Source organism: Melopsittacus undulatus, chromosome 14, assembly GCF_012275295.1.
Source record: "Melopsittacus undulatus isolate bMelUnd1 chromosome 14, bMelUnd1.mat.Z, whole genome shotgun sequence".
NCBI classification, from domain to species: Eukaryota; Metazoa; Chordata; class Aves; order Psittaciformes; family Psittaculidae; genus Melopsittacus; species Melopsittacus undulatus.
Window position 1 is genome coordinate 5,351,656 of NC_047540.1, and position 22,524 is coordinate 5,374,179.

General features: G+C 52.5%; 2 protein-coding genes across 4 annotated transcripts in view; one reads left to right on the forward strand and one right to left on the reverse strand.

The window, feature by feature from the left end:
• Positions 1-6,199: 6,199 nt before the first annotated feature.
• On the forward strand, positions 6,200-9,523 carry LOC101872112 (interferon alpha-inducible protein 27-like protein 2A). 2 transcript variants are annotated; one of them, XM_034069100.1, is made up of 7 exons: positions 6,200-6,469; positions 6,681-6,719; positions 7,009-7,173; positions 7,447-7,854; positions 8,177-8,227; positions 8,751-8,912; positions 9,283-9,523. In XM_034069100.1, the coding sequence occupies exons 5-7, from the start codon at positions 8,179-8,181 to the stop codon at positions 9,456-9,458; spliced, it is 387 nt and encodes a 128-aa protein (XP_033924991.1). In that variant the 5' UTR covers positions 6,200-6,469; positions 6,681-6,719; positions 7,009-7,173; positions 7,447-7,854; positions 8,177-8,178; the 3' UTR covers positions 9,459-9,523. The 2 variants fall into 2 exon arrangements, with proteins under 2 accessions (XP_033924991.1, XP_033924992.1); XM_034069101.1 differs by having other exon boundaries at positions 9,343-9,523.
• Positions 9,524-10,020: 497 nt separating this feature from the next.
• LOC101869576 (zinc finger MYM-type protein 4) overlaps positions 10,021-22,524 on the reverse strand; it is a 38,561-nt gene continuing 26,057 nt past the window's right edge. Inside the window, exons 22-29 of one of the 2 annotated variants that reach the window (XM_034069178.1) lie at positions 22,243-22,422; positions 21,381-21,475; positions 20,667-20,838; positions 18,805-18,956; positions 17,475-17,586; positions 16,148-16,396; positions 15,903-16,032; positions 10,021-14,747 (exon numbers count right to left, since the gene is read on the reverse strand). In XM_034069178.1, the coding sequence (XP_033925069.1) occupies positions 14,540-14,747; positions 15,903-16,032; positions 16,148-16,396; positions 17,475-17,586; positions 18,805-18,956; positions 20,667-20,838; positions 21,381-21,475; positions 22,243-22,422 (1,298 nt within the window). In that variant the 3' untranslated portion in view covers positions 10,021-14,539. The remainder of the gene's footprint in view (positions 14,748-15,902; positions 16,033-16,147; positions 16,397-17,474; positions 17,587-18,804; positions 18,957-20,666; positions 20,839-21,380; positions 21,476-22,242; positions 22,423-22,524) is intronic. The other variant, XM_034069179.1, reaches the window with a different exon arrangement.

Consider the following 22,524-nt stretch of genomic DNA (forward strand, 5'->3'; position numbering starts at 1 on the left):
GGGATGACTTCCTCTCTCGTTAGTCATTTGTCATCACCCAACGCAGGTCTGTGACAGAGCACAGTGCAAGACTTCAGGCTCCCATTAGTATTCCCTGGCTGTGCAGTGCTTTTCCTCACTCTGCATCTTAACCCTTGGTGCTGATGAGCACTGAGGGCTGCACACAACAGGGAGCGACTGCACCCTGGCCTGTGGGAGCATGAGGAGCTGGGAAGCTGCTGGAGGCAAAGAGATGCTCCCAGACTGATGTCAGCAACTTCTGGTCCAATGTGGGAGCCCCTTGACCCAGAGAACGGAGCAGACTGTTCAGTGCACCATTAACACAGACCTCCCCCAAGGCAGGCCCACATGGGCCTTTGGAAGGAATCCCCTGCACCCTCTCCTGTGGCATCACTGACAGAGCTGCTGGTTCACTGCCTGAGTGCCACTGAGGGGCTGACCCTGCTGGGAAGGTTTCTGCATTGCTATGCACGATGGTTTCACAATTAGAGGCACTGGCTGCAAGTTACCCGTGTGTGGAAGTTAAAAGCTGAGGCACCAGGTGAGCCACAGCTTCCTTTGGGTTTGTTTTCAGCATGTTCCAGCACTGGCTGAGGATGCTTGAGGCAAATCCAGTCCAGTTTATAGACAGTTTGCTCTTACCTCATGGTGCTGGGGGTGCTGCCCAGCCTGAGCTCGGGTTTAGCAGTGGTGTTGGTTGCAGTTCTGCTCGGATTGAGGCTAAAAGTCACTTTATACCCAAGTGCTTCTCACAGATAACCATGGCAGGAGCTGTGCTGCGGCCCAGCCTCGCTGCTCCCTGCGGCTCCAGCCCCGGACAGCTCCTGGCACCGCTGGGCTCTGGGTGAGGATCGAGGCTCCCCCTCGGCCGCAGGGTTCGGGCTTCGCCTTTGCTCCAGCTCCGGAGCTCCTGGGGCTCCGGGACCAGCGCAGTGAACGGGGCTGCCAAGAGCTCTCCTGACACGGAGCCAAGCGTGCGGCAGCCCCGGGCTGGAGCCTGCGCTCGGTGCCGGGAGCAGGAGCTGCAGCCCCAGTGCCTGAGCCCTGCTCCGGTGCCTGCCCCTGCTTCAGCTTCTGCTGCCTCAGGTCACCGCTCAGCCCCTGCTGTCCTGCTGAGCGCATACGGAGCCTCCTGAGCCGCTGGGGGCAGTTTCCCGACACCAAGGCAAAGAAACCAGGATCAGGGCTCAGGCTGCGCCCACACCTGCGGTAACTGCACCTCCTCATGCAGCCAAGGAGCATGTATTTGCTGTCCTTGAAGGAGATGGAGCTGCCTGCCCCGCTGTCCCTGTGCCCGGCTGCTGTAGCACCACCGTGGGGCATGGATACTTCAGAGGGAGGAGGAGACTCACCTTGAGAGCCGCCCTCCTGCCCACTGCGCATCTCACGTGTCCTCGGGTTGTGCTGGAGCCCTTGGAGTTCACGCTGCTCAATGTCACCTGAGGATGGAAGGAGCCGAATCTGCCCCAGCAGCTGCCTTCGGATTAAAGCATCCCACCCCTCCCATGGCTTCAATCAGCTCCTGCTGCACTGGGGTGGGTGCCCCTTGCCCCAGCCCCAGGGCAGCACGGGCAGAGAGGGTTTCTCACTGCCCCAAGGGCAAAGAACCGCTCCTGCCTTCAGTCACCTCCATGCGGTGGGGTCTGGGTCTGCCCTGGAGGCTGCTCCTCGAGGGCACGGTTGGTGTCAGGAGCTCCGCAGCTCCAGAAGCCGAGGCCGCTGCCGGGGCTGCCCTGGTGCTCAGCGGCCCAAGGAAGGGGGCACGAGGCTGCAGTGGGTTCGGTGCTCTCCTCTCTCCTCTCTCCTTGCTCCGCTCGCTCTGCCCTTGCTCTCAGTGGATTTGGTGCCGCTCTCCAGCACCTTCCGGTCATCAGGATGCCCTCAATTGCTGCTGCTGCTGCTCCCCTCCCACCGGGCTCTCCCCAGCGCCGACGGGAGCTCCCCCACCTCACCTGGGGTGACAAGGGAATGACTGATGGTGGATGCAGGAGCTGCAGGGCTGCCGGTGGCTTCTGGGGACACCGTGGCCCCCACAGCTGCGGGATCTGCCCCGAGTTCGGCTGGAGGAGCGTCCTGTGCTGCCTCATCCTGCCGAGGCAGGGCCCTGAGGGCTGTGATGGGGATGCTGCGGAGCCGGCCCACGGCCGCCGTCAGCCTCCATCCATCCCTCCACGGGTCCGTCCGTCCGCACAGGCCCCGTGTGCCGCCTGAGTCCCTCTTTCCATTGTTCAAACAATCTCTTTTCCACACGCGGTGCCAAAGCCTCCCCGCTTGCTCCCGCACGCGCCAGTATATTTAGCTGCCTCTAAGCCTCTACCTTCCCTTATATAGGAGAGGCCAAACGAATTTCGCACTCTCATTATTAATAGCCCGAGAGGAGCTCTTAGGAGGCGGCCAAAAATAGCAGGCAAACAGAGCGCACCCGGCGTGGGGAGGGCTCCGCTGCTGGTCCCGGCTCTTCCCTTTGGGAACCACTCTCAGGTGTGTCCCAGGTCCTGCCCCCGCTGCAGCCCCGAGCCGGGGTCCCCCTCGCCCCGCCGGCTCCCTGCAGGCAGAGGTAGGCTGGGGGGGGAGCCTGGGGACAGCGGGGTACCCCTGCACCCCCGGGCTGCTATGGATGCTAAAGCCGCTGCCCTACGGGTGCTGGGGACACCAGCCCGGGGATGCCCGTCCCTGGGCTGGGGGAGCCCCGGAGGCTGCAGCAGGGGCAGGTTTCACCCTCCGAGGGCTGGGCCCAGCTCTGCCCATGGCACCGCTCCAGGACCCGTTCGGGGCGCAGGGGATGCGGGCAGGCAGCGGGGGGCAGAGGCGGCCGGGGCCGGCAGGGAGATGGGTGCTCAGCAGAGCTCACCCGTGCAGCATCCCTGGAGCCGGGCACCGAGCCCGGGATGGGGCGTGCGAGGAGGGGGCTGCGGGGTCTTCACCTGCACCCGGAGGCATCCGCATCCCAGGCAGGGGCTGCCTTAAATCCCTCCCTCCTTCCCTCCCTCCCTGGCGAGCAACTTCTCCCGCTGAACCGAGGATGCTGCAAGCTCCTGCGGACGAACCGGAGCCGTCCTGTGGCAAAGTCAAGGCGAGCGGGGGAGCAGCCGCTGGAGCCCCCGCAGCCGCTGGAGCCCCCACAGCCGCCGGTGTCCCCGCAGCCTCCCGGTGTCCCCGCAGCCTCTGGAGCCCCCGCAGCCTCTGGAGCCCCCACAGCCTCTGGAGCCCCCGCAGCCTCCGGTGTCCCCGCAGCCGCCGGTGTCCCCGCAGCCTCCCGGTGTCCCCGCAGCCGCAGCCGGGCGCTGGCAGCTCCAGCACCGTGAGTGACCGCGCGGGGGGCAGCGGGAGCTCCCGTTTAACCTTCACCGAGCTGGGGATGCCGCTGCCGGCAGCTGGGGCTGGGCAGGGAGGGGACTGGGGGCAGCTGGGGCTGGGGTCAGCTCTGGGCCAGCCCGGGAGGAGGAGTGAGGGCAGCAGCGAACTCCGTGGGGCCGGAGGGCGGGTGCTGGTGTCCGCAGGCAGTGGGGCAGAGCAGGGCCCCTCTCCCGTGGGGCAGCCCCTGCAGTGGGGCTCGGCCTCACAAAGCAGGGACACCCCTTGCCTGTGGGATGGGGCAGGAAGAGAAGCCCAACTCCCGGCATCCCAGCATCGTGGGTTGGACACACAAGGAGAAGCCTGAGCACCATGTCCGGGTGCACCAGAGCTCCACGGGCCATGTGCTGCAACGGGCAATGCCTGCAGGCAAAGGGGTGCAGGACGAGCAGGGTCCGGGTGCTCCCCAGGCACCCTCCATCAGTCCTCCCCTTGCACCCACCTCCCTCCTCCTCGCTGGGCCTTAGGGTGCTGCTTTGAGCGGCTGCCGCAGTGGGTTCGCTGGGGATGGATGAGCCGGGGGGAGCCGCTGGGGGGGGGCAGCGCTGAACAGGGAAACTTGGAAAGGCCCCTGCGAGGCAGCGACTGCAGAGCACGGCGCTGGGGGGAGCAGGGGGAGAAGCTGCTTCCTTTTATAGACAGGTTGGGGCTGTTGGGTGCTGAGCAGGCTCCTGGGTGCCACCACAGCCGGCCCCAAGCAGCCCCCCCGGCTCCTCTGCCTGCCCCCTGCAAGGCTCCTGGTGCCCACCAGCACCCGGCCCAGAGCCCTTGGGGTGCAGGATGGAGCAGGGGCACAGAGGAGCTGTGGGAGAGCCTCTGCTTGGGGCTGTGTCTGCAGCCGTGAAGGGCAGCACTGGGGCTGGGGGCTGCAGAGGGGCTTGTGCTGCTGACAGGGAATGGCTGGGCACGGGGGGGGGGGCTGCGGGGCAGGGCAGGGGCGGCCTGGGCTGGAGGAGACTGGGATGGGCGCCCTGGATGCAGCAAAGGTCCCGTTCGCTGAGAGCAGCCCAAGGTCACCAGGGGAGCCCAGCCAAGGGATGCAGGAGCCGTGAGCTGGGGACGGGACCGAGCGGCCCCCCCTGAGCACCGGTACCTGCAGCTCTGCCATCCTGGGAGCCTGCCCAAGGTCAGCCGGGGCCGATGGAGCTGCTCCACCCGGACAGGCTCTGCCCTTGCGCCAGGGACTTGGGTCCTGGGAGCTGCGTCTCTGGGTTCCCCAGTGCCAGGGAGGTCCTGGGGTGCTGGTGGAGCATCCCTGGGGCTGGGGCTGTGCTGGCAGCAGCTCTGTGCCCCATGGGGATGTCCGGTGGCTCCGGGGCCCAAGGAGCAGCATCTCTGCTGCCTGTGGGTGCCGTGAGCGCTCACTTGGCACCCACCGGCTCCTTGCAGAGAGCTGCAGCCCGTGTGGCCGCAGCTCCCGGCGCTGAGTCACGGGCACGATGTGACCCTGCCAGGGTCCTGCTCCCCATGCTGCGAGGGGACAGGCCTGGGAACCACTATGGCACCGCTCCAGCCAGGGATATAGGGGTGGGAAGGGCACTGGGGATAGGGAAGTAGCAATGGGAACAGGACTGATGGGGGCAGAGTGTGGCCGGGCTGTGGTGATGCTCATCCCCTCCACTGCCCTGCCCTGGGCACTGTGCTGGGGCTGGGGAACCCTCCCCAGCCTCAATAGGGTCTGAAGCCCCTGAGGTCTCAGCTGAGCCTCTCATGGGCAATGGCACCTCCGGCCTCCTCTGCACAGAGCTGCAGCATGGGGAGAGGGTGCTGAGGGCCCCCAGTGCTGGCCTCAGAGGCAGAGATGCACCCACTGCTCTGGTGCATGGAGGACAGGGTGGTGTGGGGGGGTCCTAGGGGTGCTGCAGGGTGCGGGGGGTGCAGGTCGTGCATCCTGACCCAGCACTGCAGCCGCAGTGGGGACCCTGCCAAGAGCCAGGGCTGATGGGGTCCCACCTCTGTGGGCTCACAGGACACAGCCCCATCTCCTCAGCAGTGCCCCAGTGCCCGAGAGCTGAGCCTCAGACACGTCCTGGAGCACCCCAGCACCCGCAAAGGGCACCCACTGCCCTGCAGTGGGAGCATCGCCAGCCTGAGCATCCTCCGGCCAGTGCAGAAGCTGCATCCCAGGCACGTGTGTTGGCCATGGCCGTGTCCTGCTCCCGGATGCTCAGCTCCCCCTGCTCCAGGGTGGCTGTGGGCACTATGGATCCATACGGGCACTGCCACCACCAAGGGGGGATGCCCCGGAGGCCAGAGATGCTTCACTGCAGCCACCGGCTCCTTCCAGTGTCCCATCACCCGGAGCCGATGGTGCCCATCAGCCCCACAGTGCTCGCCTCTCCCTCCCAACCCTACATACTTCTTCATATGCCCATATGGAGTCGGCCGGCGTTATGGAATGTTAAGAAGTATGTATCTTTGGGCTGGGACCCCCGCACCGGCTCCTGCCCCACCAGCACCGGCCCAGGCCTCGGCAGAGATGATGCGTCCCTGGGGCTGGTAAAAAGGAACCAGATCAACTTGCAACTGGATTTGGTCCCCTTCAACCAGCTGCAGCGGCGCATGCGCTACGGCACCGCTGCCCCATTGCTGAACCCGGCCCGAGGGGGGGGGGGGTGGCTGCGACCCCCACGGCCCCATCCCATGGTGGGGTCCAGGAGGTGGAGGGGTCCCTATGGGGCAGCCGTGGGGCCTGGCGCTGCCGTCGGGGCGGCTGCAGCGCCGCTGGCTCCGGCTCCGGCTCCGCCTCCTGCAGGGCCGGGACAGGGGCCGGGAATTGGGGAAACCGAAACTCGGGAATTCGCTGTGTGACGTCAGGCGCGGCCCCGCTAGGCCCCACACCGGCCCCAGCCCCAACCCCAACCCCAGCCCCAGCCTCGGGAAGCGCAGGGATAGGTCCGTGGCGCTGGGACCCCGCGATGGGAACAAAACCCCCTTTGGGGGGGGGTTGGACGGGACCAAAGCTGGGGCTGCTCCACCTCCCATAGTGCTGGGCCCCAGGGTCTGGGGGGGCTCCTGTGGGGCGGGGCAGGGGGAGGGCTTGGCCGGGAGCGCGCAGAGAGAGGTCCAGTTTCCTGCCGTAGGAAGGAGCTCTTTGTTCTCGCTTCAGCCATGGGTGAGCTGCGCACGGGGGGGCTCGGGGGATGCGAATGGGGTCTCGTGGGGTCGGGGCTGGACGGGAGGGGGGAACGGGGGGGTCTGGGGAAGGTGGGATCCTGGGGGGGGGGCACCGGGATGCTCCGGTGTACAGGGGGGTCACGGGGGGGGGAGCCCCTGGTTTTGCTGCCAGCCCGGCCGATTGAGCGCCCTCAATGTCTCTGTTCCAGGTCTTGCTGGTGGTGCCACCGTGGCGGCCGTGGGGATCGGTAAGGCACCGGTGACATGGGGATGCTCCGTGGCAGTCACCTCCCTGCGGCTCCGCACACACAGACCCCTCTCGGGGGGTGCTGCCCCTTCCCCTTGGCCCGTCCCAGGGAGCCCGTGGGTGCCCCAGGAAGGGAGGTTTGGCCACGGGACCCTGCACCGCTCTGGGCTGCCCTGGGGAGGGGGAGCTCTGGCTCCGGGACCCCTGGTTTCAGGGGGGCACAGGAGGGAAGCGGGGCTGGGGACACGCGTGTGCCCGTCGGAGGTCACCGCTGCTGCTCTCCCGTGCAGGGATCGCAGCCTCCGTGGTTGTGCCCATGGCCATGGAAATTCTGGGCTCCTCCGCCGGCGGAATCGCAGCCAGATCCTTGGCCGTCAGGCTGATATCTCTCACTGGCATAGACAGCTGTGGCTGTGTGGCTGCCAGGAGCCTGGTGGCCATAGGGCAGACTCTTGGTGAGTGCTCCTGGTGCGGTGCTGGGGGCAGCCGGGGCTGGTTTGGCTTCCCTGGGTGGTACCAGCAGCGTGGGGAGGGCTTGGGGTGGCCACAGGAGCGGGGGGACCTGGGATCCCATCTTCTCGGGGTGCCCGTCGCGGCCCCACTGGTTGTGCTGGCCATGGGGATGCTGGATGGTGAGGTCTGGGGGGCTCCTCCAAGCGATGGGGCACAGTGGAGACCCCACGCCGTGGCTGGGGGGACTCAGGCTGATTTCTCCTCCTCTTTCTCAGGGGTAGCACTCCCCACGTCCGTGAAGGCTGGGCTGTCGGTGCTGAGAGCTGTCATCAGGATTCCTCCATTCTGATCCCTGGCATGGCCACTGGGACCCGCACGATGCCTGCCGTGACCCCCCCACAACCCGTCCCCACGCTGCGACCCCTGCCCCGGCCCCGTTCCCCTGCCCCGGCCCCGTTCCCCTGCACCGGCCCCATCTGCCCCTCCAATAAACGCTCCAGGCACAGCTCAACCGCCTCCACAGGGTCGTGACCGTCGAGGGGGGCGGTGCCGGGGCGGGACGGGGATGGGCGGGCCGGAAAGGACCCAGCTCCAGCTCCAGCCCCGGGCAGGGCCCATTCGGGACGCGCAGGCTTAGAGGCAACGCGGGGGGCAGGTCCTGCCGGCAGCTGAAGGGGGAAGAGGTGGGCTGGGGGCGGCCGCAGCTGCCTGCGCTCCCCTGCCCTCCCCTGCGCTCCCCTGCGCTCCCCTGCGCTCCCCTGCCCTCCCCTGCGCTCCCCTGCCCTCCCCTGCGCTCCCCTGCGCTCCCCTGCGCTCCCCTGCCCTCCCCTGCGCTCCCCTGCCCTCCCCTGCGCTCCCCTGCGCTCCCCTGCCCTCCCCTGCCCTCCCCTGCGCTCCCCTGCCCTCCCCTGCCCTCCCCTGCCCTCCCCTGCCCTCCCCTGCGCTCCCCTGCCCTCCCCTGCGCTCCCCTGCCCTCCCCTGCCCTCACGGTGCCTTCTCCTTTAGCCATGGTGAGCAAACTGAAGGGAGCAGCCATTGGAGCCGCGGTCGGAACAGGTGAGGGGCGGGCGTCAGAGGAGCCACACTCGGGGTCGCTGCCCGGTCCCATCCCCGGGCTGGCAGCAGGGGACGGGGTCGAGCTGGGGGGGCCGCACTGGTGTGTGCCTGGGAGCCAGCCTGCACCCGCTGCCGCAGCGCGGCCGGGCCTCGCCCCCCTCTGCCCCCCTTTGCTGTCCTCTCCTCTCACAGAATCAGCCACGTTGGGAGAGATCTTTCAGCGCATCCAGTCCAACCCAGCGCTGCCAAGGCCACCACTAACCCATGGCACTGAGCCTGCTCCACATGGCCACGGGTGGTGACTCCACCACTGCCCGGGGCAGCCTGTTCCAATGCCCGAGCACCCTCTCCCTTCCCAGTCCCTCTCCTCTCTCCTCCCTGAGGATTGGGTGTCCCCATCCCTGTGCCCCTTCTCCCCACCCTGACACCTCTGTGCTTTCTGGGAGGCCGGCTCCATGGCGCTGGTGGCAGGAGGAGATGCGGTCACCGAGCCCACGCTAACCCGGCCGTGTCCTGCCCGCAGGAGCGGTGCTCATTGGCATCCCGTTGGCCGTCACCTCACTGGGCTTTACGGGATCCGGCATCGTCGCCGGCTCCATTGCTGCCAAAATGATGTCAGCAGCTGCCATAGCCAACGGCGGGGGGGTAGCTGCCGGCAGCACCGTGGCCGTGCTGCAGTCCATTGGTGAGTGGGGAGGGCAGGGTATGCACTGGGGTTGTTGTAGAGCCGCAGCAGAGCCCATCGCTGGTGTGACTCGTGGGGGTGAATCCATGATGTGGTGGGAAGAGTCGGGACGTGCTTGGGCAGGGCACCAAGGCTGAGGACTCGGCTGTGCTGTAGGCATCTGCTCTTCTGGCAAGAGCTGCTCTTGTGTTCATCAACAGTGCTCGCTGGAGCCAGAAAGGAACAGCAGAAGGGCTGGTTGCCCTCATGGAGCTGTGTGCACTCCCCAGCATGGTCCAGAGAGGTTCTTGGTTATCTCTGCCCTGTGCTGGGTCCCTCAGTGGGCAGCATCAATGCTCTTGGAGCATCACACCTCATTGTGTGTTTGCAGGAGCTGCAGGTTTGTCTCTTGGTGCCAAAATAGGGCTGACGACTCTCCTGGGGTCATCAGGTGCAGCACTTGGTGCCAAGCTGTCCAAGGGGAATAAGAAGCCTCCAGATGATGATGAAGAAAGCCAAAACAGCGATGACGAGGAGGGTTCTGATGGCACAGCAGGCACTGGGTAGCCCCCAGCAACCTGCCCCCCCCCGTAAGAGCTGTGGCTAAGCTTGAGCAATGAAACCAATAAAGGTGAACTGCAAGCAGGGGTGTTGTGGTGGTTGGTGTGTGGTTGGCGTCCTGGTACCCATCAAGTGCCTCAGGATTTGCAGGGGTCCAGGAACAGATTCCAGCTGGAGTGTTTATAGTGCTGCACTTCATCCCCAGAAAGGCTGTAGGTAGGTGTGTTATAAACCATGTTTAATACACAGTGGTGGTGATGGATGCAGAGTGGGCTGACACGTGCTGTGTGTCCTGTGCTGTGCCCCAAGCGCAGGTGAGCAAGGCTCTCAATGGCAAGCAGCTGGGTTTCAGTGGCTCTTCTCTGGAGTTATTACCTGAGATAACCAACAGTAAGTGGCCACAGTGTTGCTCCACTGCTTCTGCCCTTCACACACCATTGTTCTTCATTGTACTTCCACTTGTTCCTTTTTTTCCCTTAAAAACAACTACCCCCCCCTTAAAATCTCTGCAAGTTGCTTTTAAGCTCAGATTCCAACATGATACAGGAAATGAGGATGTACTCTTTTATTAAGGTTAAAGGTTTTTAATCACTTTTCCAGAATACAGATACGATTCAAACAAAAACTATTTTTGGGGTCTCCATAATTCACTTATTAATACCATACATTGAACTCTATAAACTCTCATATAAGAAAAAGTCTTTTTTTTATTTTAATATAGGTTATGATGCACTGGTGACCTATTTAAATCTTTTGAAGTAACACTTTGCAGTTATATAGCACCTTTCATCACGGGGCTGCAAAGCATCCGACAGAATTTAGCCTCATAATGCCCAAACGAGGTAGGAAAGTCTGGCCAATTTACAGAGGGGTACAACCGAGGTACAGACTGGCAAGGGACGGAACATGAGGCTTCACTGGTACAACGGGAGTGAAGTGTCCACTGGGCTGTAGGATGAGTTGGTGGCTTAACTGGGGAGAAAGTCAGAAGTCATCACCCACACCCTCCTCTCAAAAGCAGCAGGTCAAAAAGGCCTTTCCAAAGGTCTGGCTTTATGTGTTACAGATGTAGAAGAGACTGTTAATAGAGTCCAAGGGTCACAGGGCTAAGTCCCACAGGTGTGCTGTTTGTTGGTGTGTCTGATAGCTGGCTATGAACCACAAAATTAACCTTGCTGTGGCTACAGTGGTTGTTGCAACCTCCCCATCCCTAAGTCTGAACACCAGGAAGCTGGGCTGGATTTGTGTTCATGTGCACTCGGGATGTATTTTGAGATCTGGTGGTTGATGCTTTCTTTAGCCTGACTCTTTAATTGAAATAAACTCCCTTCTCCCTGGAAGCAGGTGACAATCTCAGCTATTTCAGGGCTTATTTCTTTAACAAAAAACGTATCTCTGCTGAAAAACCATCAGCTTAGTGAATGTCATGTCCAATGGACACTAAGTTCTGCAGCTAGAAGAATCCAAGATACCCAAGCTCCTCAGAACCTTTCTGACTTTACAAACCATTCCACAACTCTGCAACTCTCCCTTGACCAACACTAGCACTCAGCTCTGTTAGGAACGTTTAAAACAGATGACATGTGGAAGAAGAAAGGGGAGAACCCGTTGTGCTGATGGAAGCAAAACTCCAGCCTAGACAGTGAGCACAGTGCTGGTGGGTTGACAAGAGCATTGTATGGATTTTACAGACGAGCACTTGTTCTGCTTGCTTGTTTTTAAGGCAACAGTGAAACTTGCTCAAGGGACTGAGAAGAGTTACTGAGATTGTTACCAAAACCTGAAGACTTTATTGCACATTCGGAGTCCCCTCTGTGCCCCTGGCACTAAACCAGCACTGGTGGAGCCTCACTGCTGCAGGAGCACACCCTGGGGAAACATGGAATGGGCCTTTGCTGCTGTTTCATTTCAAGTCTCTGACTGCCAGAGAAATCCAGGGGTTTCTTTTAGACAGTGGTTGACAGAGTAATTTGTAAGCTAATTCAATTTGCACTTAATTCTGTGGTGTTCAGCAGGTGCTGGTTCCTCCTTTGGTCAACCGAAGCCAAGAGAGAGCAGCAGGTTTGCAGCGAGCACCTCTCGCAGGGAGAGCTGCCGGGTCAGGGAATCACAGAATAGAATCACAGAATAGCTAGGGCTGGAAAGGACAGAGCCACATCCCAGAAGCACTTTAAACAAAGATCTCTGTGAAAATCCCAAGAGCCAGCACTGAGAACACATATGGTGAGGAGTAACATGGCACGCTCGCTGCCAGGGTCCCAAAGCGGGCTGCAGAGCTGTGCCATGAAGGGGTTAAACCTGTGTCTTGTAGTGGGACAGCAGAGATAGAAACCCTGGTAGCAGGAAGCATCCTCTTCCATTCTTCTTTCTTGTTTCTCGGTCTGCCCTGAGACTACAGCCTGATTTGCTCCTTAAAAGAACATTTCAAATAATAAATGTTGTTGCATGGTCAGCAAATGACTGGGATCTGTTGATTATGAACAACTTGTCAGAGCTTTGTTCCTATGTGCAAAAATCTATTAATAATGTTCATTCTTCAAGGTAATCCAGCTTGTAAATCAGTGGGAACTCCAGCCAGGCTGACCAGCAACTCCTCAAGAGGCAAAAACAGCCCAAGCACACCCTGGGCAATGAACACCGTGGCCAAAGGGCCTCCAAGCAGAAGGTATCTGACCAGGGAAATGAAAATTGAAACTATTTCTTCTGCTATCATATCACTGAAGTGAACTGAACCCCTTCCCAGCTCAGAGCCATGACGTAAAAGCAGTTAGCACAAGGGTTGACAACTTTGCTTTCAGCCAGTCAAGCTTAAAAGTGATTTATCTTTTCTTGCAGAGAGAGCATGAAAGGCAAATGTCTTTCATTCCAAGTACCTGGAAAAAATAATGTATGTGAAAGTGTTCACAGAGAAGAAAGAGCGAGGGACTTCAGAGGAAGAGAATGAGTAAGTTTCTCATAAGATACAAATATACTACTTTATGGGAATATTTCTGTTCATGTCCAGTAAGTCAAAACTCAGACGTGGTATTGTTTTTTAGGCAACCTCAACCCAACCAAAGCCTGCCCCCCTAACTGCTCCCTTGCTTATTCCCTGGAGGGGAGGGATGTCAGGGAAGGACGGAGTGAGAAATCAGCCAAAGGGATGCCCAAGAAGTATGGAATCCTCAGATCCCTTCCCTCTCCTACTGCCAAGGTTCGTGTGCAACAGACACAGCTACAGACATGCAAACTAACCCTTCCAGAATGATTTTGTTTTCCCTGAAAGGTTCTATCAACCCTTCCAATCCAAAACACTGTGCCTGCTATTTCACTGTTTAGCTCTGGGGAGGGACAGGTTAGTGCTCATGGAACAAGATCCAAGTCTGCAGGAGCATCCCTGAGCTCCAAGAGCCTGGGTAGTTCACTGGCAGGGTATGTAGCATGGCCAGGACATGGAGAAAGCAGCGTCTTTGATCAGAAATGACAGACACAGATGGGCTTTGATCAGACAGAATCAGGGGCAGGTTTACTTTTCACATAGTTTTCTGTATTAAAAAATACATCAGTGAAATCTGTTACAGGCAGGGACAGGACTATCAAGTACACGACGTCAATAGACTACTTTCTGATTTTATTTTTTGTTAAATTACTTTTGTTACTGCTAAAAAAATAATTAAAAAAACCAAATGAAACCAAACCAAACAAAACCAAAAAAAAGGAAACAGAATTCAAGGCTGTTCATTTGCATCTCTTGAAATTTTAGTGACAAGATCAAATATCAGACCCCTGTTACAGAAGATGGGTAACTGACCAGAGCTACATCAAAACCATACAATTCTCTTCTTTAAAAAGAGTTTGGGTTTCCAATGAGTATGTGACCACTGGTCACCAGAAACACACATCTATAGCTTGAGAAAAGGGGAGCTACAGGCAGGTATCTGATAATGTCCTGTCCTCCAAACACAATGTGGGAGCTTTTCCCTTCCAAAAGACGCAGTAACAGCCAAGCCTTAAGAAAATCTCTTTTGATTTCCAACACTATGACTAAATCTCTTTGGGTGGGGTGGGAAAGAAAACACACATGGTAATTCTCTACCACAGTTCAGCTGTCAGAAATAATACTGCATCCTTTGCACAACACTGCAAAGGTGGAAAGAGAAAGAGTGTATCTTCAACTTGAAATGACAAGGCCCTCCAGATTTGCCTTATAAAATAACCAAAACCATTGGAGTGGGGAAAGAGGAGAAAGGAAAGCTGCCTTAAGGGAAAAACAATTTCCGCGCACCACAGTATTTGCTAGATTATATCAACAGACTGCAGAGCTACTGGGCTAGGGAAGGGATTTCTGCACATACCCCAGGACAGTCACTCTCCTGTACATACCCCAGAAATGTTCATCCCATAATATGATCGCTCTGAAGTTGGACCTACAGCACCCCTTCCACATCGAAGACCAAGCAGAGCTAAGAGTTGGAATTGGCCTGGACCGAGAGCTAGATTCTGGCATCGTGTGACCTGTTTAACAGCAGCCAGACAGTTGTCCATTTAGACAGCCAGTGGCTTCTGCCTTCCTACCACTTGATCCCAGTTTCCAAACAAAACAACTACAAAAGCACGTGTAGGTGTATTTATAACGGAAGGTGTCTGCCTGAGCACCACCACTTCCTCTCCTGGCCTCGTGGAGAGCTCTAGGAGCTCCACATGTTCTTTGGCAGCAAGGACTGCCAGCCACCGGGCTGAGAAGTCACGTGAGCCACAGTCTAGCTCTCCATGCCCAACATTGTTATGGTAGGTTTCACACAACCGTTTTCCTTTAAGATATCTCACAACTGTTTTAAATCCTAAGCAGATAAAGGATTTATGCACCACTCAAATAGGTTAGTTCATCTGGAATTTGTTCAGAGGATTTCGCAGTGCCACAGGACGGTGGTTTTTGCAGCTTACACAGCTTGCTTCCTTCCAGTTCCAGTTTGTACATCCACTGTGATTCAAAATATGCCTGCAGGTGACATTATCTTGGCTTTTTTTGATACACATTTTCCAAAGGCTGGACGTATTCACAGTTTGGTGCTTCTGATGTGTAGTCAAAGGAAAACACCCCACCTCGGTTAGTCTGATAACTCAATATCAGAGTCCTCTGATTTGACTTTGGCAAGTTCTTCGTGTACCTCCCTCACCATAAGAATACGTGTTAACATGATGTCCAAGGTTCCTGGGTCTATTGGCAATGTGGAATACCACATGGGGCTATTGGGTACACAGGAGCGCTCAGGTTGAAGGTAAAATACATCACTTCTCTGCTTCACACTTTCAGAACTGTCAACAGAAAGAAAGCAGGAGCATGTTATCAAAAGGCAGCATCAACAGTCCTACGTGCAGGAGAGACAGCAAAGGAAATGAAAGTTACACTGAAATGATTACATTAATCTGAACAGCCTAATTAAAATCTCCTTATTAGTGACTTGGCTTTCTCCATTCTGTGTAGGGAACAGTTAATTTGTTTCCAGGTCACTTAGCATTAGAAACAAAGAAAATTATAGAGACTCCTTCACAGATGTGGTTCTTCAATGACAGTATCATCCAATTAATGGTACTAGCATCTTGATATGATTGATAGATGCACTGGACAGTCAATCTCTGAATGAAAGGGGTTCTCATTTTCCAGAACTGCTGTGCAATTTGGCACAGGGAATGTTCAAGAGCCAGTAAAACTAAATCCTAGCTCATGGTGAGGAAGGGTAAGTCCATCTGCTTGAAAGACTGGCTCTGAGGCAGCTTTCAGGCTCCGGCAGGAAGACACAAAACAATGGAACTATCTGTAGTAAGCTCAGTAGGTGTATTTTTCATGGTGATTTATTTGAATTTTAGCTGACACTAATGAGATACTGTTTCATTTTTCACGTGTATTTTCTCTGAAAAGAGAAGAACATCATATTCCACCTGCTCAATGATCTATTGGAAGTTTATATAGAAGCAGGCAACTCCTATCTATGTCCTTGCTATATAGCCTTCTTTCTATCTTCTAAATACAAGTTCATCTCACATTTCAGCAGGTAAAAGCTATCAATCAGCAGTTTTACCTAATTCACACTTTTCCTACCCTCTTTCACATGATGGCAGGGTATTAGAATCTTCTCAAAAGAAGGATCCTGTATGGGAATTAAAGGATGTAAGAATGCCACAGTCACTGTAGTAATGCCCTCCATTTACATTTATACCCAGTGGATGTGTAAAGAGGCATTTAAAGAACACATCCCTCTCTACTCTTGACTCAATACCAGTGACAAACACTGTTCAGTCTAACAGCGGTGCTGATGCTGGAAGTGCTATCACCATGATTCCATTCACACTGAGAGAGCAGGAGCTGCAGAGAGGAACTCACATCACAGGCACAAAAGTTCTGAGTGGGATCTTTGCCCAAATGCCTGTTCTAATTTATACACAGATCAAACATCAGGTTCTGTCACTTACCACTTTGATAAGTAAAATTCATAAAGTCGGACTGGACATCGCAGGGGATTATCTGTATTTTCAGCCATTTCCACTGCTGCTGGAATCTCCTCATCTTCACTGCGTTTCCTTTTGCCTACAGATAATTTATCTGGATACAAAAAAAGGGCATCACAGAAGTTCAGTGAAAAACAGCACCTTAAAAATAAGATAGAACAGACAATGCAAATGTAATTGCCAAACAGAGGTGATCAGAGAGCACTCACCTGATTCTACCTCTTGTTTTTGAAAGGGTGGGAAAAAACGTAAATATGTCATCTTAGTATTATACTTCAGAGTTCGGGTGCGCCTCATAACATGGGCAAAGGACAGTTTCAGGTGCTCACTGACATTCTTTAACTGGAAGTATTTGGTGTTGAAGAATAGAAGCGTGTTCAATAAAACAATAGGGGAATATGCACCCAGCTGTTTACATTCCCACAAGTGTTCCTCTTCAATTCTTGAGAACATATAACCTAGAAACAGTGGGCAAAGAAAAAAGAAGAGTGTTATTTATGCAGTTTTAGGCTGTCCCTACATTCAATTACAAATGAGCAGGTTTTACAGGCTGTGTCTAATCTAGAAGATTTTCAGACTTTTTCCCAAAGCAATGGAAACATCACACATGAGCAGGGTGGGAAGGCAGAAATGAGTACAATTGAGGCAGATTTTGACAGAGATGCATGTAAGTCCTCTTTCAGCTAATCTTCTACCTTAATGAACTTCGTATCAGATCAAATTCAGACCTGTCATAAACAATTGTAATACCAATAAACCCAAGAACACTGCATGCACAAACATAAGAGGGAGCATGGAGAACCAAGTTGTGAACAACATGATCTCCCAATACCTGAAGAATGGAGATAAGGCTATAAAAGAAGACTGCAGACACCAGCAGAATCTCACTAAGTTCTACTTTCACTGTATTAAATCACAGTCAGCCAACTGCAAAAATGTATAATTCCGAAGATGTGGAGCATGAATTTAAATTGTACCATCTTTATATACAAACACTCCATTGTGATTATCGTAAGTCAGTTAGGAAAAGGACATATGGGGAGTTATAAGACATTTGCAGTGAAAAAAACCCCAAGCCCCAGCACTGTATGCAGCACTCTATGAGTAACTGGATCATTTCTGTACTAAAGAAAAAGTTCATTTTCTAAATGGATACATGTATGGAATTGCCAACATCACTCAGGTTTCACTGGTACTCTGAAAAAAGATCTCACATACTAATACAGCTGGTATCCAACTTGGTAAACTGCATGGGCCATAACACTTGAGGGAAGAGAAGAACTAGCATGTTGACTACCAGAATGGAAAGCTTTTCTTTCAATGGAGTTAAGAGATTGATCAAAGGCAGAGATATATTTAAGTGTAATCCATGACTGGTAGAGACAGACATGAAACCCATGATGCTAGTCTACCACAAACGAGTACATGCTGGACAAAGAGGAGACTAGAGTGAATGCTGCTTCATGGCACTGAGAAAATATCAGTTTATCATAAAGCTTTGTCATGCAGCTACACAAAACAAAATAATTGTCCTACCATTTGGAAGAATTGTAGGTTCCCAGATTTTCAAAAGTTTTGTAAGTTCAATCATAAACCTGGAATAGGGCTCGGTAAAAATGTTATCTATTCTACCATTCTCAAACAGGTACTACAAGAGAAAAAAAGGAAGACATACAGTTTGTGATTACATATAACATTGCAGAGAAGATACAGGACATCAGAGTCTTTTCCTTATGTCCCAGTGTCTCATGGTCCAAAAATCTTTGCTGAAGTCTTCAGTGAGATATCAACTTTCTGCAGGGACAGGGACCTCCCCAGTATGAAATGAGAGATCTAAGCAAGAATTATTGTTAATATTCCAAGCTCTAGAGCTCTTCTCTGAAAAATCATCACCCTCTGTTAAACACTCTTGAAAAAAGTCTGTCTAGAAAACCCAGAGGAGTTATTGAGTATTTGTGTGTTGAAAAGAACTTCATGTGTTACCACCTCCTGACAACAGACACAGGCCCAGCGCTAGGCTGCTGAGAGCTCAACTTACAGCATCAAGATAAAGTCCCTTAAACTCTTGTCAAGCAGCACTTAAGAGAAGTTTTCTACAGGTCAGGAGTTTGTATCAGTAAATACATCAAAACTGGAACACAAAAACATTGCTGATCCTCCCAGACCTTGTTAATGCCTAGTCAAACGATAAGCTACTTCTGCTGTAAACCTTTGAGTTCTCATTTCCAAATGAGTGTTCAAGGAAAGGAACAAACAGGCTATTCTGAAAACAAAAAAAGCCACTAACAGAGAAACACTGAATATGAAGTTTTAAACAGAAGTTAGTATCATACTAGGTTTTTCCTGCAACTGCTTCAAGGCAGGTAGTAAGGACTCAGCTGATGACTTCCAGCATTCATTAATTTCAGTGCACTTATTCCCATTGTATTTTTTATTTTGCCAACACAGCAAGTACCTGTTTGGCCACTGAAGGAGCTCAGTCTTTGCTGAGTAACCTCTTCCTTGTATATTAAAGAGCAACTCTTTTAGATCTAACATTCCATCATAAAGCAAGTATTTCTGAGGAGCAAATCTTTCCTATACATGAATAACAATCAAAAAGGTACCAAGCCTAAAGATTCATGCCTAGGTAGAAACACCTTGCCCTCCGTGCCACATTCCTCCCAAGGACAGAAGAAGCCTGTTCATTTTGACCATAAAAATGTCCAGACAAATTAGTCCAATGTGGGATTAAGACAAGAATAAAGCACAAAAATTATACATTCTTGCCTCCTCTACAAAAAACAAGCAGCTACATGGGACTATGAATATAAAGCATAAATAATCAGGGCAAGTTCTGTACATTGCCAGCAATACCCTGAGTTACCTGCTGAATTCCAAGGCACAAGTATAAGATGCTGTCAGGATCATATTTTTCTCCATTTGGTCTCCGCACCTCTTGAATAAACTGGCACAAGCCAAAACTCAGCTCAGCAAAACTGCATGAGAGAATGTCCTCCTTGAGCTTCACAGGGCGAACTGTGGCCAAGAAAGTTGTTAGAAAAATTAACTTAATTCAACAGGTTAAATCTTCACACATCCCTTATTATTTCTTGTAGGCAGAACTATTAAATCTTCTATCTTGTACCTCGTATGAGTAAGCTTGTGAACTATTTCCTATCTGTTGGTTAACAATTTAATGAGGATTTGGCCAATAAAAGCCAAACCACCTGCAAGTGCAAGCAGCACAAAGCACTGCAAGTGAGTCACAAGGCTGCAGGTATTTAAAGCTGAAGTTAGGCAGTGGGATGAACCCAAAGATGCAGTGTGGCAATGACCACGTGCACTTGAGGCTGGCAGCGGAGAGTTAATAAATAGGTTTCACCTCCATAGCTGGACTCGGGGGAATCCTGAGTGAGAGCAAGATCTTGAGTGCTTCCTAATAGTTCTGGACATGAGTTAAGTGCAGGAAAACGGAATGAAGAATTTAATGGGACATGTGTGGGATTTGGCAAGAGAAGCAGAGCGACCAGGGAACTGAGCAAAGGATCTGCAAGGAAATTACCAGGTTTGGGCACTCCACAGCTTACAGAAGTGCCTGCTTGGGACTAACAAGGGAACCTTTCTGGGAGGGGCTGTGATGGACACAGTTTCCTGGAACTGACTGGAATTATTTGCTTCCTTAGCCACAAGAAGAAAACACAGCAACCCATGTGATTACTGTCCTTCTGGGAAACAAAACCCAGCTGTTCTCATGTAATGACAACACAAATTCCATGTAAGAGGAAAAAGCAGATCTCGTTCTAACCAGAATCTTTCCCTTTGGGATCTTTTTTATATAAGCCCTGCCACAGTCAGTCCTTCACATTGCAGAAGTATTTAATACGGTTTGCTCTCTTCCCCACCATCCTCAAGAAGCTCGATTATATTCCCCACTGAAATTCTCTGCTTGACTCTGAGAATTTGCCCACAAATCTCTCAGGGCAAACACATAGGACAGATTTGAGACTGGGGAATAGAGGAGTTGGACACTGCCAAGTCCCAGGACTGCTGGCTTGTGTAAGGAAAAAGAATTCGTAAGTAGAAAGAAAAACCAAAGTGACATTTATATTGCCATTATCATCTATCGCCCTTGTGAGACACAAGGAACAAGTTGTGCCTTTTAAAGTTAGTTTCAGCCAGGTTGAAGCACACACTAGGTGGACTTTGGAAAGTTTCTTTCCAGTTGTAAAGGCCAGAAACAAGCTGTTAAGTTCTTCATGTTGCAGCATGCAATTTTCTTACAGCAAACTGTTCTGCTGACAAACAAATACTTTGTGAATGTGTTAGCTACAGAGGAAAAAGATGGAGCCAAGTTGGTGTTGTCAACTTAGAATTATGGCCTGATAATAACTGACTAAAGCTCTGCAGCTGCTTAGAGCAACCCTTCTACAACTGAAGAATGACTAACTTCTAACTGAAGAATTACTACATTCAAATGAACATGAAATGGAGGTTAAAAGAGTAACATTTCTAATACTGAAAAGGAATCTGGTATTTTAGAGCCTGTTCCAATAGATAACAGCTCAATTGAGAATGTAATATGTTTTCAAATGCATGAGAAGACATAAGACAGTATTCCATAAAATCTTTCCTCCACCCATGGATATTTGAAAGCTCAGTAATACCTAATCCCAATTGTTATTTGACCAACATTCCATGCTAAGTGCTCTTCAGCTAAGTATTTGTTTCCACAGAGAGAGAATTTACCTGAAAACTTCAGGTCCCCTTGTTCCTCCTGTGCATTTTTCCATTGGACCCAGTTTTTCCAGGCATTTACCCCATACATATACTTTAGGGTCATCCCAGAAACAGAGCATCCTGCATAGGAGCCCTGCATCAGATTCCGGGGCTCTACAGAAACTACAGACTTCTTCCGACCCTACAGGCAAAGACCAGAACAAATCAACATTTAGTAAGCACTTTGTCTATGGATGCTTAACTTTGATCTCATATCAAAAGGCTGTTATGCTGACAGGATAACAAAATCCTACTCTCATGACAGAATCTGAATGGATATGTGTGCATTTTTACTATGTGGACAAATACTAACCATGTTTGACCGAAAAGGTGCAATAAAATATGATTCTCACTGTGATAGATATGCACAGAAATATATTCTGCTCTAGCTACACAAGCAAAAATTGAGTCTTTCCTGTAGGTTATGAATGTACTTAAAAGACATCACTTTTGGCATTTTTTGAAACATATAAAAATGTTCTGCATTAAAAAGAGCACTTATTCTACCTAGCTGTGGGGAGGGAGAATATCTCATATAGCAGAACAAGAAAAAATATACAGCATAGTTAAATCGCATTCTCATTGTCACCCTGGAGCAGTACTTATTTACTTCTGAGAACAAGCATGCACAGGATGATATTACTTCAAATGGAAGGAACTTGTGCTCCAGAAGTACTTTCTTACCCGTCTTTTTGGCTGTGGGAAGCCATCTCTATGTCTCCGTCTTGCTCGTGAACGTGAATGCAAACCCAGTCCTTTACTGAGAGGGTCAAATGAGTCTGAAGTCAAATCAACACCATTAAGAGTTTAATTTGTATGATTGAACAGCCCAGGTAGAAGTATCACTCAGATACTATGGAGTACTTCACAGCTGACAATCACACCTGTATGTTCAAATAGTGATTTGCCTTTGAACAGCTACACAACCCATGTACCTTCTGTATAAATAAACTCACAGAAGAGGGAAAAGGTCTCCTCAGTGGGTGTACCCATTCAGGCAAACATCCTTATGCAACACTCAGATCATATTTACCCTGCCAGAGAGGAGACTGAGCTGAGCTCTGAGGCAGAAGCTGTTCCCTGTGAGGGTGCTGAGGCGCTGGCACAGGGTGCCCAGAGAAGCTGTGGCTGCCCCATCCCTGGCAGTGCTCAAGGCCAGGTTGGACACAGGGGCTTGGAGCAGCTGCTCCAGTGGAAGGGGTCCCTGCCCATGGCAGGGGTTGGAGCTGGATGAGCTTTAATGTCCCTTCCAACCAAACCATTCTAGGATTATATCTAGGGACACAGAAAGGATAAATTCAAAGAAGTCAAGCAAGGCTACCTGCTACTCCTGTCAGAGGTTCTGTAGAACACTATCTTTAAAGACATCAGTAGTAGTTTAAATCCAGTAATTTTTAGCAGGGCTGATGTATTACTGCAGCTTTAAATATCCAGCTTTACTACATGAAAACTCATATCCTTCACAAGCAGGCTGCTGGTACAATGCTTACCCAGAAAATCTGTGTATTTTTATACAACAATGCATTTTTATTCACATTATACTGACCTGATGGAAAATCAGCCTCGAGGTCCTGTTCCACATCACCTTTAGAGAACTGCTTCAGTTCTGGATTTGGTTCTGGCAGGGCATTTGATCGTAAGGCATAGTGATTTAACTCATCCTCCCAGCTGTGCGGAGTGGACACTGCTTCTGATTCTAGATCTCCACTGTAAGTGCTACCTTGGTCTGTAATGACAACGATCAGATATACCATGGGTAAGAGCAGACAAAAAAGAGGAGTTTGTAAGAAAAGATACTGCAGGATCAAAATCCATTTACAAAAAATAA

Excerpts from the sequence above, each read along its gene's own strand:
- LOC101872112 (XM_034069100.1), top strand. The coding sequence starts at position 8,179 with ATGGTGAGCAAACTGAAGGGAGCAGCCATTGGAGCCGCGGTCGGAACA. Across the intron at positions 8,228-8,750 it reads TGGAGCCGCGGTCGGAACAG|GAGCGGTGCTCATTGGCATC; the intron begins GTGAGGGGCGGG and ends TCCTGCCCGCAG. Across the intron at positions 8,913-9,282 it reads GGCCGTGCTGCAGTCCATTG|GAGCTGCAGGTTTGTCTCTT; the intron begins GTGAGTGGGGAG and ends GTGTGTTTGCAG.